This window comes from Ictidomys tridecemlineatus, chromosome 7, assembly GCF_052094955.1.
Source record: "Ictidomys tridecemlineatus isolate mIctTri1 chromosome 7, mIctTri1.hap1, whole genome shotgun sequence".
In the NCBI taxonomy this organism is placed as follows: domain Eukaryota; kingdom Metazoa; phylum Chordata; class Mammalia; order Rodentia; family Sciuridae; genus Ictidomys; species Ictidomys tridecemlineatus.
This window is the reverse complement of record NC_135483.1, coordinates 153,046,276-153,060,668: the sequence shown is the minus strand read 5'-3', so window position 1 is coordinate 153,060,668 and position 14,393 is coordinate 153,046,276. Positions and strand designations below refer to the sequence as shown.

The following is a 14,393-nucleotide window of genomic DNA, read 5'->3' as shown; positions in this document are numbered from 1 at the left end:
TGAGGAAGGAGGATCCTAAGTTCAAAATCAGCCTCAGCAACTTAGCGAGGCCCTAAGCAACTTAGTGAGGCCCTAAGCAACTTAGTGAGACTCAGTCCCTAAAACAAAATACAAAAAAGACCTGGGGATGTGGCTCAGTGGTTAAGTGCCCCTGGGCTCAATCCCCAGTACCAAAAAAGTAAAAAATAACTCAGCAAAGAGATACATACATTCCTTGCACATACATTTCATATACATACATTTTATACTAACACTAAAAATAAAAGCTATATAAAGAAGATAGTTGAGAATTTCAGAAAAGGGCAAGGCCCAAACTTAAAACATTCTATGAAGAACAAAATATGAAACTGGTGCTCACAACATATTTAAAACTGGGATCTAATTAGAGTGAACATCTTTAAACATGACATCTTCAAGTATTTCCCAACCAAAGTTGTTTTGCTCTTCAGCAGTTATCTTTCCCTTTTTGTAGTTCTCAGAAAAGAAACTAACTTTGAATTATATAATTAGCCAATTAATTTAAATTAACTTTAACCATGAGTACTACTCTACCAAGAATAGAAGTCAGGATGAATCTAAAGACTTTCTCCTTGATTTATTTATTTATTTTGTGGTGCTGGGGATTGAAGCCAGGGCCTTGTGAATGTGAGGCAAGTACTCTACCAACTGAGCTATATCCCAGCCCTCCTTATTTTATTTTAAGGAGAGCAAGGAACAATGGAAAGCACCATCCTTCAATTATCAAAGAATTCTTGCAACCAATGTTACAAATATACAAAACTTATTACTGCATTAGCCACTCAAATATAGGAACCAAAAGTATATACATTTAGTCATAAGGACAACTCCAAAGAATTTTGTGTAAAATAATCCCATCAAAAATTTTGAATCCATTTCTAAACCTGGGAAGTGCCCCAAGATTACATACTGAATATCTAAATTTAAAATCTTTTTTTTAGAAAATAGCCACAAGAGTGTAATACTACCCCGATGTAAATTTTTCTAACCAAAAGAGAGTGGGAAAATGTGGGGCTGGGATTTCCAGTGTCTAGTGAATCATACCAAGGAATTCTGCTCTAACCTCAAGTTAGCCATTTATTTCCTTTATTCCAGCTGCATCTGGGGAACTATTTCAGGCTATTTATAAAGACATTCTTTTCTGATTATCATATGTACAATTCACTGCTTTGTTTTCCCAGAACATCCAGCTAAAACACATTACTGTTCCTTAAAATTGTCTTAACAGGTACCTATTGAATGGAGTGTTTCCAACAATCAAAAACCTTCATGTTGAACATATTTCAATGAAGGCTTTGTTTTGTTTTGTTTTACTACAGATGATTAATACTTCTCTCATTTGTTTCACCTTGCAATGATACTATAGGAATGAATATTATTGATTACAATAGTAGTATCAGCTAGTGCTTACGAAGCTCTCACTGTGAGCCAGATATGATGTTAAAGTATTTTACATAGAATTTCCTTTTAAAATGTTTACAGCAATCCTAGAAGATATTATTCACAGTTTGTACAGATCAGGAAATTAATGTTTAGGGAAATTAAGTAACTTGACATGCTGAATTGGCTAGATCAAATAAAGAGTTACAGATCTGAATCCAGGTGTGTCTACACTACTATGTTCTACTATCTCAAATCAGCAATGGACTTAATATTCTCTAAGTACTGAAAAAATGGAAGGAACTGGAAATCCAAACTGGAAAAAAATCTATGTTCAAATAATATTATCATCAAAAAGTGAGCAGAAGGAGCAAAGAATTCAGCTTTTGCATGGCGTTGAAAGAGTATTTATTTACATCATGTGATTTGTGGCTCAGGCACGTCTAGAACAGATTGGACATCTGGTCTATTGAATAACGCCAAGAATGGTCATAGACACAGTTATGAAAAGCCAGAAGCAATTGTAATCAGTAACAAGGAAAATTGAGAGTAGATAGGGAAATTCCTAGTCCAGAGTGTCCACATAGGTCATGCTAAGAAAAAATCCAATCAACCAACCAAACCAAAACACAAATAGAAACCAACAAAAAACCCTATAAACTAAATACAACTAAGACAAGCAAAGTTATCAAGAAGTTGGTAGTATAGCCCTACAAAACCCACATCATCATGAAAAATAGAGGACACATATATATGTATAAACTGTACCTCTGCCATGCTTTGTTGGAACTAGTGTTTTACCAATAAGAAAATAAGGGTTCACATGGATTAAGTGAATAACCCATAGCTGTAGGTTAATTATTACCAGAATTGGAAATTATCACTCAGGTTTTCAAGCTTTTAACTTTTGAGATTTTTCTCTGGATAAGCTGCCCCTCTTAATTTGAGCCTAGAGGCAGCTCAGCATTAAAAAGTTTGGATCAAAGAATATGTACAACAATCAAGGGTAACTGATGCCAGGCCTGTTAGGAAAAAAAATATTCACTTTGCTGTTGTGTTTATAAGATTGTTCTCCAAGCTTTTCCTAAGATTTGAGGTTTTATTATTTAGGTAGGAGTTCAGTAAACTTTTTCTATAAAGAACCAGATAATAAATATTTTAGATTTAGGGGCCATACAGCATGGCAACTATGGAAATACTCAACTTTCCCAGATAATATGCCAACGAAGGTGTGTTGCTCTATTCCAATAAAACCTTATTTACAAAAACGGCCACAAGCCATAGTTCCCCAGTCAGATTTAGATGTTAAATACCTTAGAAAACAAGGTTTTGAATTACTTTATAATTTCTATGCCTAAACCAAATAATAAAAGCATTATGTGACAGATCCACAAGGAATCATTAGGATGCACATTTTCAGGAGGTTTCTGTTTACTGTCTCATTTCGGGAATTATCCAGACCTATTCTCTTGAAAGACACAGGATGGATTCCTTGCAGAAAAGCTGTGTTTTAAACCAAAGCAACTGAAATAGAAAGCATTTTCTATTGTTAGTAATGCAGGAGAAAGGTTCCTTTGGAACAAGACAGACCTAGGAGGCTATGGGTACCGCTCAGTGGTACAGCTTGTGAACATGAGACCCTAGGTTGAAGCCCCAGCACCAAAATGAGAGAAAAAAAAGGCAGTTCTTAATTCAAATCCTCATTTGACCACTCAGTACCCATAAGAAATGAAAAATTTTTTTTTCAAGTATCTGAATCTGTTTCTACATTTCTCAAATGAGAATAAGAGTGTTTGTATGTGTGTTATATAATTGATAAATTATATTCTGGCATACAATAGTTTGCTTCTTCCTCATGGCTATAAACTTATCCTCTCAGAGTAAGAACATTTTTGCAATACAGAAATTACAAATTTTTTCCTCAGATTTTCTCTACACTACCAAAAATAACAGTACCATGAACAAAAAAACAACACAAAACCAACAGGACAGATGGCAAAAAACTCTGAGGATGAAGCTTCTGAATCCCTCCATCCTGTATAAGGTGTTCTGGGACCTAATTTTTACTCACACATTAAATGGATGGGGGGGGGGACAGGGACGGGGACGGGGGACATTCTTTTGATGTTTACTTTCCACTTACAATAAGTACAATCAAGGTGGTGAGATAAGAAATAAGTATTTAATGAAATAATTTGCAGTTTTCTGGAGATTCAACTACTTACAATTTTGGGGACCAAATAGTTTCTTAGACCTGGTGCCACATGTTGCTTTACGTGGAGAAAAGGAATCTAGCAGGAAAAGTCTTACAAGTTGAACTTTTGTTATGAATTCTCTCTATTCAACTATTTGGTGACCAAAGGGACATAAAAAGAAATAACTTAAGGGCTAGGGTTACACCTCAGTGGTAGAGCGTTTGCCTAGCACATGTGAGGTACTAGGTTCTATCCTCAGCAAATCAAAAAGTTACAACTAGGAGATGTGATTTAGCTGGCAAGAAAAAGAGATCTGACATACTATATTCAAACATTTATATCTCAGTACCCCACTATTGAGAAAGTTGTGCTCAATGGGCCAGGAACTAAAAATAAATATAATAAATAAATATATTATGACAAAAAGAAAGAAAGAAAGAAAAGAGAAGAAAAAGAACTAACTTAAAAAGGGCTCCAGGTAAAAACACCATACAGCAGTCCACTTTTCTTGACATGGTTTTGCCTCCCACAGATTCAGTTACCCTAAGTCAATCACTATCTGAAAATATTAAGAGGAAAATTCCAGAAATAAACAATTTATAAATTTTAAATATCTTTTACCACAAGATATTATTATAACTATTCTATATTATTAGTAGTTATTATTGTTAATTTCTTAGTGTGCCTAATTTATAAGTTAAATTTTATCATAGGTATATATGAAAAACATAGTAGCACAGAGGATTCGGTTCTGTTTTTGAACATTCATGAGAAATCCTGCAATGTATCTTCCACAGACTAGGTATTTTGATCTTTTATTTTTATGTTTCTTGAATAAGATTTAGAATAGCAGTTAATTGAACAAAAGGCAGGGGTGCAAAAAGACTGGAATCTCTAAGGGGAAAAAGAGGTGCAGAGTTTGGAAAAGCATAATCAAATGTATAAGAGTTTGAAATCATGGTCAGTCACAACATTAATTTCACTTAAAATTTCAATTAATATTGGTGAAAAGCATGAAACTTTTATATCACCTGTTTAGTAGCTAATTTACCTAGAAACTCCAAGTAAGGATTAAGAATTTAGACTTAAGACTCCTAAACTATATAATCTGGCTCTTTAAGACATATTTTTACCATCATTATTAATGTAAAGCAAAGGTTCTCACACTTTGGTATACGTCAAAATTACCCTGTAAAGCTTATTAAAAATGCCTTGGCCTAACCTAGACCTACTGAATCAAAATCTTTAGTTGTAGGGTCCTTCATCTCTGTTAAAGAATCTCAACTGAGCACTTTTTGACATACCACGATTGAATTCAAGAGTTACAAAGTCAGATATTCATTACTAACAAAGGAAGGTGAAAGGAGTTCTTAGAAACAATAAGCTTATTTACTTCATATTTGCAGTTGCTCTCATTAATATGATGCTTTCATTTTCCTCTCATAACCTGCATGTTTTATCACACATATACACCCACACTCACACACCGATTTTTAACAAACTAGGCTCCCACCCCTCTTGTTAAAGGCTGGTACAATTTCCCCGTACATACTTGACCTGCATGGAGCATACTCAACAGTCTTTGTTCCATCTTGAAGAAAGCAAGTTCCAACAGGCTCTCTCTCCTGTTTCAGCTCAGTCCTCCAGTGGTACAAGGGAGCACAGGCCTGAAACCAAAGGTTCAGTTCATGATACAAAAAGTCTCCAAAAAATTATAGTATTGCTTTTTAAACCTTAATAAAAATTAAGCCAGGCACAGTGGTGCATGCCTATAATCCCAGTGACTTGGGAGGCTGAGGAAAGAGGATCACAAGATCAAGGCCAGCCTGGGTGACTTAGCAAGATTCTGATTGAGAATAAAATAAAAAGTGCTGGGGATATAGCTAAGTGGTTCAATCCCACTACTATTAAAGATTTTTTTTAATTAAAATTAAGATTAATCAATCTATCCTATCATAGTAGTAGATAATAATTTTAAAAGTAATATTTTTCTCATTTACTTCTGAAGACCATATTTGTGGTCCAAATATGTGTATTCAAAATAGCCAGAAAAGATATCATTTCATATTTCTTTTATTGATTCATTTATTTGGTACTGGAGATTAAACCCAGAGGCACTTAACCACTGACCCACATTCCCAGTCTTTTTTTATTTTGAGACAGGGTGTCACTAAGTTTCATAGGGCCTCACTAAGTTACTGACGCTGGACTCAAATTTGTAATCTTCCTATCTCACCCTCCTAATCCATTGGGATTACAGGTGTGAATCACCAAGCCCTGCAGTAACATATTTCCTGATGCTATGTGCTAATAAGCTGAAGGTCACAGACCAAATCAACTTTTGAACTCAGTAACACTCAGTGTATTAAGGATACACCCCTAAATTATACAGTAAATAGATTACTGAGTAATTAGAATTTGCAGTGCTTATTTATTTTCCAAGTAAATCATGAACTTTTTGTTTTCAGAATTCTAATTTCAATATCATGTAGAAGCCATAAAATAATGCACATCATTTGGTGCACATAATAATGGCACCAAAATCTACGAAAAGCATTGACAATTCAATTTACTGAAGAAGTGTAATGGATTTCTATAATACTCCTTGAAGCAAAGTGCTAATGTAAATACTTGACTTCAACACCCTGATAAAACTGCAAGTACGAATTTTTACTTCTGCACATGTGACGCTCTATAGAAGCTGATTTGATGCTACTTCTTCTTTTTGCTTCCTTGCTCTTCTTCCTGCATAACATGCCCCCCTTCTCAAGCCCATCCTTCGTCTCAAATTGTTAAAGTCTTGATAAAAATTCTCCTCTTAAATAAATTTTTCCAAAAATTCATTATCACTTGAAAAACAAAAGACAGTAATAAATACTAAGCAGGTAATTAAAATAGGGGAGGAGTCTCCAAGGAAATGATATTAAAGCTGAAGTATGAATAATAAAGAGTTGATTTTGAAAATCAACAAGATGACTGTTATAAGCAGAGGACACACAAACACTAAGGTACAAACAGAAATGACTCTATAGATGGAATAAATGGACAGAAAGACCAGTGTGACTGAAGTATGAAGATGGATTGAGAAAATGCCAAAGAGAAAGGCCAAAACCCAATTTGGGGGATGCTGATAAGTCAGGACAAGTTTCTGACATTCATTCAGAAAGTGACAGAAAGTGCTGGACTGTTTTCACCAAAGGGAAAGACTCCGATTCCCTTCAGTCCTTCTATGTGGAACAGACAGTAGTTGGAGCAAGAAGGTAATAGAGAGACAAGAAGAGCTAGTGATCTGGCCCAGGTGAGAGTGGTGACGGCTCACTACAGGGCAGCCGTGATGAAGATGAAGGTCTCCTGATGGGTGTGGGATACATTCTGAAGGCAGAATTGATAGGGTTCCCTGGTGGATGGGAGAGCCATGCTTCTCAATTGCTGGGAAGATAGATAAGTTTGTGTGCTGCTGTGTGCTTTTTGATGAAGGGTAACAGGAGTCCTAATTGCACCATTTTCATTTTCAATAATCTAGTAGACATCCAAAGGGAAATGCCAAATAGATAGGAAATGTGTCTTTAAAAGTCTAGGAAGAAGCAGGTTGTGGTGGCACTCTCTCACCCGTAATCCCAGCAGCTGGGGAGGCTGAGAAAGGAGGATCTCCAGTTCAAAGCCAGCCTCAGCAACAACGAGATGCTAAGCAACTCAGTGAGACTCTGTCTCTAAATAAAATACAAAATAGGGCCGGGGATGAATGGCTCAGTGGCCAAGTGCCCCTCAGTTCAATCCTCAGGACAAAATAAATAAATAAATAAATAATCTAGAGAGAACTAAGAGCCAGAGATACAGATTTGAAGGTTGTAACCTATAGTTTGTATTTACAGACGTGGTACAGGATAGGAGCCCCGAGGTAAAAGGTATGGTTAGAGAAAAGAAGAGGGTCCAGAATAGAGCTTAAGGACACCTCATCATTTAGGAACTGAGCAGAAGAGGAGCCATGAAAAGACAATGCAAAGGAGCAGCCAGTAAGAAGAAAAATCAGGAAAGTATGGTGTCACAGAAACCAAGGGAAGAAGTGTATTTTTAAAAGGTGGGAAGTAGGGGCAGTGACCGTGTCAGATGGTGCTGAGGGGCAAGAAAGACTGGTGGGGGGAGGGGAATATGTATATATCATGAACACATATACAAAATGATGTACCAGTGGATTTCAGTGATCTGACAGTCAATGAATGGTGAGCTTAGCCTTGCCTACCCGAAAGGAGTGGCTGAGAAGAGAACGAGAGGAGCAGAAGTGGAGACAGTTACTGGAGAAAGCACTTTCCATGAGAAGAGATGCAGAGAAATGGGGCAGAGGCAGAGGGGAAGATGGGGGAAGTAAAGGGAAAACTGTTTGCTGTATTTTTTAAAAAAAGAAGGAGCACTAGAGCTCTCTTAATCACAGGCATGCTACTCCTCAACTTGAGTGGATAGAAATAAACTGACGGGAGCTATCAAGTGGGGCATGAAAAACGAACAACGCAGAAACAAGGGTAGAAAAATCAGGAGCGTGGTATCCTCAGAGGAGCAGTCTTTGATCACAGCTACCTTATTTCACTCCATTCCGTGTGCTTGACAATGCTGAATTTCACCATGAGCTTGAAACCATCACCCTTGCTATCCATCTCACCTAAAAAGAAATATCACAAAGACTTACCAAAATTTTATCCTGTTTTGACCTCACAGATGCTCCAAACCACTGGTGGGATTTAAATTCCAATGGATCATCCTTGGCATAATCTCTGTTGCCTAAAAAAAAAACAGAATCTTGTGAGAGATGAAAAACTAAATATTTTGGTCTTAGTATAAGAAAGTTTATTTCTGTCCAGCCAGGTTAGGAATGGTGTACCTTTGTTTAGTCAAATACTATATTCAGCAACCCAGAAAAACAAGATCCAGGGTTGCTCTGAACCCCAGCAAATATCCTAATTCACATGTGAAAAGTAACTGAAAATGATATTTCCAGTTACTAAATCATTACATACAACAAAATACTGTGATCTCTTATTATACTGCCAAAAGTTCTTTCTATGGCTTAAGGATATTTATGAAAAATCAAAGCTTATGAAACTCTTTTGTATGACACAGTTTGTAAATGACAAGGCTAAGATGAACACCAAGGACAGTATGAATCAAAAAGTTACAACCAGGAAATGCAATTTAACTGGCAGGAAACAGAGATCTGACATACTACATTCAAACGTTTATATTTCAGTACCTCACTATTGAGAAAGTCATGTCCAATGTGCCAGGAACTAATAACATAAAGCACTGTGGAAGTGTATAAATCCTTTCCTCAGAAAAACCCTAGATCTATTCAAGGAAAAAGTTATGAAAGTTTATGCACAAAGTATTCTGAGAAGAGATTATTTTTAAAGTCAGGTTTGTTCCTCTTAAATCTGTTGTCATTATTCTTTATTAATAAGTGTTTAAATAACTATATTGGACATTTCAGCAGACAAATATCCATTTTAAGAACGCCAGCCAACATGTAAATGTCATCAAGAGGTTTAGTGCAACCACCACCCACCCAAGATAGTGAAATTACTCACTAGTGGTTACGTTTGTAACTACTCTAACCACCATAGAACTAATAGTGGTTATGGTTATTCAATTCTATTCTGAAGACTTAAGACTAACTAAAGAGTTATAAATAATTATGGAGAATTTCAATAATACCAGGTATCCTATGTAAGGTGGAACCTGTAATGTTATTCACTATATTATTCTTTTAGCTTTTTCCTCTTCTGAAAAAAAAAAAGGTGTCAGTCTCCAAAGGCCTCAAACTGGAATCTAAACTACCAGGTTTTTTGGTCAGGGATTGCGAAGGCACCCTTTTTTAAGCAGAGAGAAGAAAGAGAAGAAATGGAAGTAGCTAATATGCACTATTGACCATGAAAACCAAGTATTCCCTTGGCTTGCCTCTGAAGCCTGCACTCTCTGTGCGTGAAATAACACACAAGTAACCTATATACCACCCGAGAGTACATGTGCTCCCTTACATTTCCCATCTTCCCACAGTTTAATGCAGAACTTTTAACTGTGTTGTCCCTAAGCTAGGAGAAGATAAAGCAGTTCCAGTCAGTAAAGAGTATTTGAGTCCTCTATGTTTTCTCTCCCATCCATGAGGCTGTTAGTCAAACTGCTAGATGAAAGCATCCTTGGTCCAAGTCTTTGGGTCACCCAGGACCCCTGTTAGATGGGGACATGAGCAAGCAATAATCTCTTTCCTTTCTTTCCTTTTAAGTACTGAGGGTAGAAACCAGTGTCTCAAGCATACCAAGCAAGTACTCCACCACTGAGCTCTATCCCAGCCTTTTTTGTATTTTATTTTATTTTGAGGCAGGATCTTGCTAAGTTGCTGAGCTGGTCTTGAACATGTGATTCTCCTTCCTCAATCTCCCAAGTAACTAGGGTTACAGGTGTATGCCACTACATGTAGCTAAGAAATAAATGACTTATTTTTAAGTAACAGACTTGGTGCGATGTTTGTAATTGCAAAATGTTTTCACTGAAATATAGCCTAGCACAAACTGCGTAGTGTGTACTAGACACATAATGCTATTTCCAACAGAGCCTGAATAATAACCACAAAGAAACATAGCCCTTAAAAGAACCAGATTCAATTGATAATGTTTTAAAATTTTTAATCAAATATTCACACTTATAGGGACTGGGGATTTAGCTCAGTTGGTAGATCACTTGCCTCACATGCACAAGGCCCTAGGTTCAATCCACAGCAACAAACACACACACACACACACACACACACACACACAAAGAATTCTATTTAAAAAAAAAATCATACTTACCAGTTACTTAATGGGAATTTTTTGTTTATTCCAACACAAGATAACTATGTTCTCTCACTTTGTTGTGGGCTTTCTATTCTTTTCTGTTTCTGTTTTATTCTATTCTATTCCAGAAATAAGAGTATTTCCCCTTCACATCAATGAAGCAGGAGAAACAGAGTATGACTGTGAAAAAACAGCTGACCTTAGAAAGAGTCCCCCCCACTAACTTGTATCTGAAGACAAAAAGCAACTCCATAAACTAAGAAAATCACAGCAAGTTTAAAAAGGGAACTGAGTTTCTAAGTTAGTGTACTTGAACCACAAGTAACATTCTTACAATTGCTACCTCCTGCTTTTGCTTTTATTTAAAACACAGACTTTTCAGCAATATGAAACTACTAAGATGTCCAAGCAGAAGTAAGACTTTTTTAAGAGTAGAAGAAATCATAGGTTGAACAGAACTGTCACATCAAAGAAGTTCAAACTAAGGCTCCATATATTTTCTTATACTCTAAAATTTCCAAGGTTAAAAAGAAAATGTACAATGGGATAGACCCAATATCACTACAAGATAGCTATGTGTGAGAGCACACATGTATCTTTTTCCCCTTAATAATATGTGAGAAATGATAAACTGATGTCATCATTTTCACTGTGGTTTAGTAACCCGTTACACAGCCATACAATTGTTTAACCAATCCCCTGTACCTCCTTCTGTTTCAAATTTGGGAATATTTCTGTTTTGATTTAAGAGACCAATATTCTCTCAAGTCACATCTACATCCTCCTCCATTTTACACAAGACCCTCAGCAAAGCATGTCATTCAGGGCAGGCATAGATTCATTGCTAGATTAAAGCGATAAGCTCCCCAAGAATATGGCATGTCAAACAGAATAGTGGATACGTTTCTGTTAAGTTTCTAAAGTATGTTTACTTTTATATGTAAGAGTTCCCTTCTTCTCAGTCTTCAGTCTGAAAGAAGTCATGCTCAGTCTTTTTTCAGAGGCCTTTTTCTCTTGCCTGGAAAACTTTATTCCTTCCATTCTAGATTCAAAGTGTACCTGGAAATTTAGCTGTGAGTGTCCACTTGTGACCTCACTGCATGATGAAATGGGCGTCTACCTCTCAATGTGTCTATGACAAGACACAATCATGGAACCTGCAATTATAGTGGACAAACTGTAGACTAGGGATGTGTCAGGAGTTATGGGGAAAGAGGACAGAGCATAAAGGAGAAAAATGCTTTGTAGGCCCGAAAACTTCATGCAAAGAAAGGAAGAGTGGTTAATACTAAAGTTTTATAGAGAAGTGTGCATTGTTCATTGTGATTAGAAAGAAACACCTAAAGAAGTCGTTGTCAAGGGCATCTGTGCTATGCTAAGAAGGGGCTTCATGGGATTTTTGAGTGGCCTCTATGCTAAACAATATTTCTCCAATTATTATATCACTAAGAAGTTGGGCAGAAGTTCCTGCTTTGCAAATTATTATTTAATTACTTCCCTACCACTTTGAAAAACTGTCTCCATAAATATTTTTCTGAACAAATATACTTTTCTCTAAATGTGTATGTAGTGGCATAAGATGCTGTTGTGCCTTGTCAAGTAGTTTGTGCTCATCAGAGGTACCATGCTCTATTTTCGGTTTTTTAAAAGACATGGTTAGAAAACATCCCTTGCTATAATGATTATTGGACACCTGTCTTTGAAGATATCAGGCTTAGCATAAGCTAGAAAGTGTCATAAAAAATAAGAATAAATTTTATTATTATATTTTTGCTTTTATATGCATTCACAAGTATTATGGAACAAAAAGAATCAATAGTTATTTCTACATGGTAATTAATAAAAATGAAGACACACAGAGGTGGAAAAGCATCAGACAATGTAATTCTCTTTGATGAAAAAGTAAGTTTAGCCAGGCGTGGTAGCACACACCTATAATCCCAGTGGCTCGGGAAGCTAAGGCAAGAGGACTTTTGAGTTCAAAGCAAGACCCTGTGTCAAAATAAAATATTTTAAAAAGGAGTTGAGGATGTGGCTCAGTAGTTAAGTGTCCCTGGGTTCAATTCCTAGTACCAAAACAACAACAACAATAAAAAAACTTAAAAAAAAAAAAAAAAAAAGCATCAGGACTAGAGTTGTAGCTCAGTGGTAGAACATTTACCTAGCCCGTATGAGGCACTGGGTTCAATTCTCAGCACCACATAAAATAAATAAAGGTACTGTGTCCCCCTACAACTAAAAAAAAAAATTTAAAAAAGCAAAGCATCACACAATGTGACTCTTTTTAATAAAAATGTAAGTTTAAAAAGCTCATTCCAAAAACAATGTACCAAAACCTAAATTCCATCTGTAGCACCATGGTGGGCAGGGATGAATTTTAAAAGTAAACTTGAGGAATTTGACTAAAACTTAAATCTGCTCAAAACCAACAGCCATATTTTAAAGCACCGTGTAATTAAATATGTTTTCAATTACATTACCAAATGAAAGAAGTCAAACATAACTGGATATAATGAATTAGCATGCATTAGCACCCAAATTTATTCAACAGTCTTCAAAAAAGAAAAAAAAAATACACACACACACAATCACACACTGTTTTCAATGCCTCCAGATTCAACAGTCACAGCCTCAAATTAACATCTTTTCATGAAGTGCTCAAAAGGAAGGTTTTCTTTACTAACCAGAATTTTCTTTTCAGCTATCTTCAAATATTTGATTCAACATCAGCAAAAGTTTCCCTCAAAGGACGTATGAACAGAATGGGTGGGAGAAAGAAAAGGAAAAACTCTCTCCAAACAAACTGACAAGAAGTTCATTCATGACCTGCCTGAAAACTGGAAGCTATTCTGGGACACATGAGTGAAGTCAATATTTTGAGTCAGCCCTGAGGTCACCATTTTGGGTGATGTTGGAACTCCCCAGACTGCCTGGGGTGTGCCACCGCCCTGGAAAAGGAAAAGGGATACAGATAACTGCAGAAGTTCCAGGGCTAGAAAAAAAAAAAAAATGCTTTCTTCTGGCAATGATCAAGATTACAAAGATTGCTGTGCAGAATGACACACCATGTTGGAGGGCATTTCACACAATGACATAAAGGAGAAGACTCTGCCCTGTGGAATAAAAATTAACATGAGATTTTGTACTCTCACTTTCAAAAGTACAGAGGAAAATGTTGCTAGAGAAACTTGAAATTAATTAGCAAGTCAATCACTAGAGATTTGAAAATTTAATGTCTATATCTCAGCTTTTGATATTTTTGACTTCCATTTTATCAGACTCCTATGGCTAAATGCTTGAGGACAGAAGCAAATGAGAAGAGCAGACTTCCTTATTAGCAGCCAACTCTTCTGATTTCCTCAGGATTTCAAAAGCCATTGTCAAACATTCAGCATTCAACTTGCTGGAGAATTACACAGGGAATATTTATTTTAAAAAAAAAAAAAAACTGTACCAATGGTACAGAATAGAGGACACAGAGACCAATCCACAAAATTACAACTATCTTATATTTGACAAAGGGTCTAAAAGTATGCAATGGAGGAAGGACAGCATTTTCAACAAATGGTGCTGGGAAAACTGGAAATCCATATGCAACAAAATGAAACTGAATCCCTTTCTCTCACCATGCACAAAAGTTAACTCAAAATGAATCAAGGAGCTTGATATCAAATCAGAGACTCTGCATCTGATAGAAGAAAAAGTTGGCTACGATCTACATATTGTGGGGTCGGGCTCCAAATTCCTTAACAGGACACCCAAGTACAAGAGTTAAAAACAAGAATCAACAAATGGGACTTACTCAAGCTAAAAAGTTTTTTTCTCAGCAAGAGAAACAATAAGAGAGGTAAATAGGGAGCCTACATCCTGGGAACAAATTTTTACTCCTCACACTTCAGATAGAGCCCTAATATCCAGGGTATACAAAGAACTCAAAAAATTAAACAATAAGAAAACAAATAACCCAATCAATAAATGG

General features: G+C 36.2%; 1 protein-coding gene across 3 annotated transcripts in view; it reads right to left on the bottom strand.

Moving 5' to 3' along the window:
• Nucleotides 1-14,393, bottom strand: part of Itgav (integrin subunit alpha V) — an 88,837-nt gene that overhangs the window by 51,230 nt on the left and 23,214 nt on the right. For all 3 annotated transcript variants that reach the window (XM_021725779.3, XM_005324396.5, XM_040294564.1), the window contains 2 exons: nucleotides 8,275-8,366; nucleotides 5,146-5,260 (listed from right to left, as the gene is read on the bottom strand). In XM_021725779.3, the coding sequence (XP_021581454.1) occupies nucleotides 5,146-5,260; nucleotides 8,275-8,366 (207 nt within the window). Of the gene's footprint in view, nucleotides 1-5,145; nucleotides 5,261-8,274; nucleotides 8,367-14,393 lie in introns of those variants that run through there.